This window comes from Bactrocera dorsalis, chromosome 5 (genome assembly GCF_023373825.1).
Source record: "Bactrocera dorsalis isolate Fly_Bdor chromosome 5, ASM2337382v1, whole genome shotgun sequence".
NCBI lineage: Eukaryota > Metazoa > Arthropoda > Insecta > Diptera > Tephritidae > Bactrocera > Bactrocera dorsalis.
The window spans coordinates 33,100,026-33,105,801 of NC_064307.1; the positions used below are offsets into that span (position 1 = coordinate 33,100,026).

The 5,776-nt window shown below is 35.5% G+C and overlaps 1 protein-coding gene across 1 annotated transcript; it reads right to left on the reverse strand.

Annotated features, from left to right (window-relative positions):
• Positions 1-1,779: 1,779 nt before the first annotated feature.
• LOC125779003 (juvenile hormone acid O-methyltransferase-like) lies at positions 1,780-4,472 on the reverse strand. Its single transcript, XM_049459273.1, has 7 exons — positions 4,440-4,472; positions 4,047-4,151; positions 3,917-3,958; positions 3,640-3,828; positions 3,210-3,514; positions 2,882-3,029; positions 1,780-2,777 (listed from the first exon to the last, which is right to left on the reverse strand). The coding sequence occupies exons 4-7, from the start codon at positions 3,824-3,826 to the stop codon at positions 2,587-2,589; spliced, it is 831 nt and encodes a 276-aa protein (XP_049315230.1). The 5' UTR covers positions 3,827-3,828; positions 3,917-3,958; positions 4,047-4,151; positions 4,440-4,472; the 3' UTR covers positions 1,780-2,586.
• Between the last annotated feature and the right edge of the window lie 1,304 nt (positions 4,473-5,776).

Sequence of the window (5,776 nt, forward strand, 5' to 3'; positions counted from 1 at the left end):
GTGTCGTTTCTGCGCCAATATTCTGCCATTCCTCCATTAGTGCCACCTTCAACTCAGCTTTTGTTGATATCGCTCTCTTTTTAACGCGCCTATCTAGTTATTCCCACAAATGTTCTATTGGGTTAAGATCGGGCGATTGAGGGGGATGTGGTAATGTATGTTTTATGTGATGTGCCAGCCACATGCGTTCATCATAAGCCGTATGCTTCGGGTCATTATCGTGTTGAAATGACTCTGGCAATTTCAATTTCTCGGCACTTTTTTTTACATTTCTCTTCAGAATTTCCATATAATATTTCTTGTCCATAATGCCGTCTATGAATTCCAGCTCACCAACACCTGCAGCGGACATACAACCCCACACCATTATCCCTCCACCGCCATGTTTTACAGTAGCAGCAAGGTTCTTTTTTTGCAGTTCGGTGTTAGGTTTTCTCCACACAGTTTGCCGACCATCAGATTGAAAAATATTGAACTTACTCTCATCTGAGAAGAGTACACTGTCCCAAAAGTCCCTTGACTTGCTTATGTACTCCTTCGCATAAGCTAAACGCTTCGTTTGGTTCGCTTTCGAAATGAGAGGTTTACGTCTAGCTACGCGAGAACTGTAATTAGCTTCATGCAGTGTCCTCCGGGCCGTTATTGGATGAATATTTTTTCCCACCTCTTCTTTAACTTCCGCAGCGATTTGCGTGGATGATATTCTGGGGTTCTTTTTTACCTTCCTGACTATTTGACTACGTTCGCGATCACTTAAAGCCTTAGGTCTGCCTGTTCGTTTTTCGCTTTGTAAAGTGCAGTATCTCTAAAACGTTGAATAATACTCCGTATGGTATATCGGCTTCTGTCCATCATTTCACCAATCTCGGCGTACGATTTACCCTGATTATGCAAATATAATATTATTTTCCGCTGAGATTCGTTGGTTTCACATTTTTTGCTCCCCATTTTAATAAAATTTACCGTGCGATTCTGTACTGTGATACTGTCTCAAGTCTCTAAATTTGAGATTTTAAGTTAGAGGCAATTTTTAAAACTTGAGACGATTTTGCTATTCTGTAAGTGACAGTCACAAAATCTATTACATTTCATCATTCAGAGATGTTTTTACACTTGAATGAAAATAATTATGTCGATAACAAATATTATATTTTCTTTGACATAGTCAAAAAACATAATTATGAATAAAAATATAAATATGTGTTCACCTTCTTTCATAATATTTACGAAATTTATGTAAAATTGATTTATTTTTAACCTTTTCGTGATTGAGCTGCTTACAACATATAAAGAAACGACAATCGATTAATATCTATGATGATCTCTATTCAGTATATTCAAAATGGCAGACAAGAGCTTTTTTTAGTTTTGTGACCGGCTAACTACCAGGTCTCAATATTTTGAGACTAACGCTAGAGACTGTTTGGTGAATAGTAACTAGTCTCAAATTGATACTTTACCTCAAAATGTCTCAAATAGAGACTAGAGACTGGTTACAGAATCCCGCTAAAAAACTCAGTAAAAACCGTTTCTACGGATTCTAGGCGATGGAACGTGTGTTCTATGATACAGCAAAGGCGGTTCAATGATTTCATTCGCTTGCGAAACGATTTACTAGAATTCCGGTTTTACGATTGTCCGAAAATTTGAGAGAAATGAATGAGATTTTCTCGAATTGAGATCCAATGACTTTCATAGATCGACCTATTCTGGCCTAGTGGCATCATTTTGGATACGATTCGTGCTAAGTGGATCATATTTATTAGTTATCGCAAAAGCGGTGCTCGCAATTTCATTCGCGATTTCATGCGCTTGCGAAATGATTTAGTAGATAGTCGGTTTCGCGATTGTCCGAAATTTTGATCGATTTAAATTGGTTTTTCTCGAATTACGATCTAAGCACGTTCAGCAATCGACCTGTTCTGGCCTCGTGGCATCTTTCTGAACACGAATCATGTTAAAGAGATGATATTTATTACTTATTGCAAAAGTGTTTCTCGCGATATGTGAAATCAACTTTTGACAAAAAACTTTAAGTCAGTAAAAACCGTTTCTACGGATTCTAGGCGATGGAACGTGTGTTTTATGATACAGCAAAGGCGGTCCAATGATTTCATATTAATTAAATGAGTTTTGTTATCTTTCGTGTTCCGTTTTTCCCCATGTTTTTCAATGATTTTTAGGAACATTTTTAATTTATGAAATGGAAAATTGAAACTGTGAGCTGATTTGTATTTGTAGCCGTAATGTGTTTCAAATATTTTGTATGAGTCTTAAATTGAATTGAATTAAACTCGGCCACTTCTTAATTTCATTCACAACAGTTGCAGGAAATCCTATTTTATTTTTATTTATTAAAGATATATTGGATCAATAAAGAAATAAAATTTCATTTATATATTTTTTGTTTTCATAAGTATACATTCTTTATTCTTACAATACAATTACAAATGGCATGCGACTAGCACATGCTTTAACAAGAAAACATTCATATATTTTATTTTATGGATTAATAATTCAACATTCAATAAATTCAATTTGCACGAAATTTAGCTTGCTTTTCTAGACAACAATTAGACAAGTCTGTTAATTAATTTCCTCTGAATTCTCGGGTTTTTGGATTACAATTGTGAGTACCGAAAAGCGACAACCTACACTGGAACTTCCTTTGGTGAAAACACACTTGGTCTTGAGACGTTCCTTCATATCTTCCCTGCATTCTTTCTGGACATCATTTGGCATTTTATTTACACATGGATTAACAGCCATCACCAAATCTACAATGGAAAGACATTGAAAAATGAAAAAAATTTGATTTACAATAATCTTCTTTTGATTTATGTTTTTCTTATCTTAGTCTCTAGTCTAGAAAAAATCTTACCAACTAGAGTGTCCAAACTTGGATAGGTGTATGTATTCCATTTGTTAACACAGTACTCTACTTTGAATTTGGCTGCAATTAGATCTTTCTTCATCATCTCGTCAGCATCTGCACAACCCTGGTGAGGAGGTGTCCACTTCTCTGAACCCTGAAAAAATTTCAAATTTCAAATGAACTCATAATGAATTCATAAAAGAAGAAAGACATTTTCATGGAATATTTTGCGGTAAGTTGGCCGTGTCCAAAGCACGAAAGTCTTATTTTTACTGAATGTGAAATCCATTGAAAAATGAGAAAGATTTAAGAAGCGAATGCTTATGAATATTACCTGCATGTATGGTGCAAATCTTGGATCTTTTTCCTGTTCCGGATACATATCGTATATCATGTGATGGGAAATGGTTACAATAATGGCTTTACCCCCTGGTCGAAGAAGTTTATAGATGTTCTGTAATGCTTTCTGTGTATTCTTACACCAGTGGAGAGCATAGAACGAAACTGCATGATCAAATTGTTCGATCAAGTCTTTTGGTAGCTCAGACGTTTGCATATCTAACTCAAGGAATGATAGTTTATCACTAACTGCATAATGCTGATTTGCATACTCAATCATTTCTGGGGATATATCAGCACCTACAGACAAAATAATCGTATGATCACCACCAAAATAGTTAAACATATGTATGTATGTATATGAAGGAAATCATTTGCCACTAAAACTTTGTCAAACATTATTTTTTCCAATTTGCAATATTTACCAACAATAACAGCCTCCCTGCCGACACATGGGACAAGTACATCTCTTGTGGTATTTCCAGGACCGCAGCCTATATCGATAATTCGACCATTCATGTTCCTGAACTCCTCCGAAAATTGACCGATCAATTCCAATATATTACGAATCTGGGTAGCATTCGTTGCAGCGTATTCATTTGGTTGATTCATCACTGAAATATTCAATCAACGATTAATAAAGATGCTCGATGAACCAATCAACCTCTTCACCAAACACAAATACAAATACTCTTTCTTTACCTATTGATTTTATTCTGATGAGCAATCGAAATATTATTCTATCTGAAAAATAAAAATAGGATGATAAAATTAATGAGAATTGCAACATCATTATGTCTCTTATGTGCGGTTCTATTATACAATAGTATACCTAGCTTTTTCCTCAAATACGGCAATACCTCGGGGATTATATCGAGATTAAAATTTTGTCCTTCTACTTTTTGTTGTTGTTGAACGATTCGGTGATTCGGCGGTACTATAGGAAGAAGGAGATTACATGGTTTCTGAATATCGTACAAGTTGAATTTGAATTCAGGATAAGAAGTTTCAAGCGATATAAATAATGTGCTATATATAATACAGGAAAAGAATCAATTTCTTGATCAAATATAATTTTCAATGCCATGTCCTCCAACTTGATCAAATCGTATCCGCAAAGACAAAATTGCCAACTTCATTTAACATTTAACACTTATTGCCCGATAATGAAAAATGTTCATTAACAATATCTAATAAATTATAAATAAATTACAATTTCACTAACCGTTTTTTATTGGAATCGAATTCAAACTCACACCATTAAAAATTCAGATGACTTTGTGATTGAAATTGCAAGAGATTACCAACAGTTAATTTTCCATCACAATGAATCCCGTAGAAAATTCTTTAAATACATGTGTACAAGAATTGTATTAAAAAAAAAGCACATCTGTATGTTACATGCAAACGGTATACGCGCACCAATTATTGTCTACCAATTTCAGCGAATTGGGTAACAAATGATTTGTTACGTTACATATATGAGGCAGTTGAGTGAGTTGTAACCAACTGATTGGATGAACATTGCAAACTTTTTTGATATTTTTGTCAAGTTGGTTGTGTTATTGGATCTCACCCGAGTGCTGGTCGTGCGATTTTCAAACGATTTCGCCATTTTTTTTTTTCGGCTTGTCGAAGAGAGCCGCGTCCCTATATATAATAGTAAAGCAACACCTGCCGAACTCATGTTTTGAGCAGTAGAAGTGATATTCAAAATGAAGTTGGCCTGAAAATTGTATTAACAGTTGTTGTCGTATGTAGCGACCAAGGGCAATTCTAGCTCCAACTTAATCAACTCCAACTAATTGGTGCGTGGTAATGCCTTCCATTATTAAACCGTCTATCGCCAAATAGGCCGTGTCTTTATTGTATACCTGTCTAATTGAAGTGGCATACCACACCCCCGACGATTAGTTGTGTTCAAACACATGACTGGGTTGTGATATATTACATATGCTACGATACATATATACGTTTTTGCAATTTGGGGACTTATATGCCCGAATGGCACTCCAGAAATCTGTGTTGGCGCAAAATGCGGCTGTTTTACACAAAACTCTGACTTCCAAAATGTTCCGTTTCCCCTTAATGAGAATCACTATCTAATGTATGTGGGATGACCAACGAAGTGCAAGTACGAATGATTTTTTAAAGTTTTTAACCTCAGTCACGTGTTAATATGCGTTGGTTCACTATTAATAAATTTTCCAATTAGTCGTACAATAAGCGAACTACAACGTTATCCAAACAAAATGATTCCGAATTTTAATAGTACCAGCCAGAGAATGTATAAACATAAGAGGGTACGTACACGTTGCGATGTCGAACCTTTTATAGGGTTGTTAGTACGGAACTCACGCCAGATATACATAAACCGAGAAGGAGCAGAATTGAATCTGTAATGGTGTTCGATTGGACGGTTTAACCAGAACTTACAAGATTCTGATACGGAATTTCACCATTCTCGCTGCTATTGTCAGCAGAATTTAGCACGTTGCAATGTAATAACGACTGGGGGGGGGGGAAGTCATGCGAGGATAAGAGAATAAAGAGAAAGACTTT

What these genes read in the sequence shown, in the direction of transcription:
- LOC125779003 (XM_049459273.1), bottom strand. Translation starts at nt 3,826, where the DNA reads ATGAATCAACCAAATGAATACGCTGCAACGAATGCTACCCAGATTCGT. An exon ending in CAGGGAGGCTGTTATTGTTG is followed by an intron (nt 3,515 to 3,639) that starts GTAAATATTGCA and finishes TTTTGTCTGTAG; the next exon opens with GTGCTGATATATCCCCAGAA. An exon ending in GATTTGCACCATACATGCAG is followed by an intron (nt 3,030 to 3,209) that starts GTAATATTCATA and finishes AAATTTTTTCAG; the next exon opens with GGTTCAGAGAAGTGGACACC.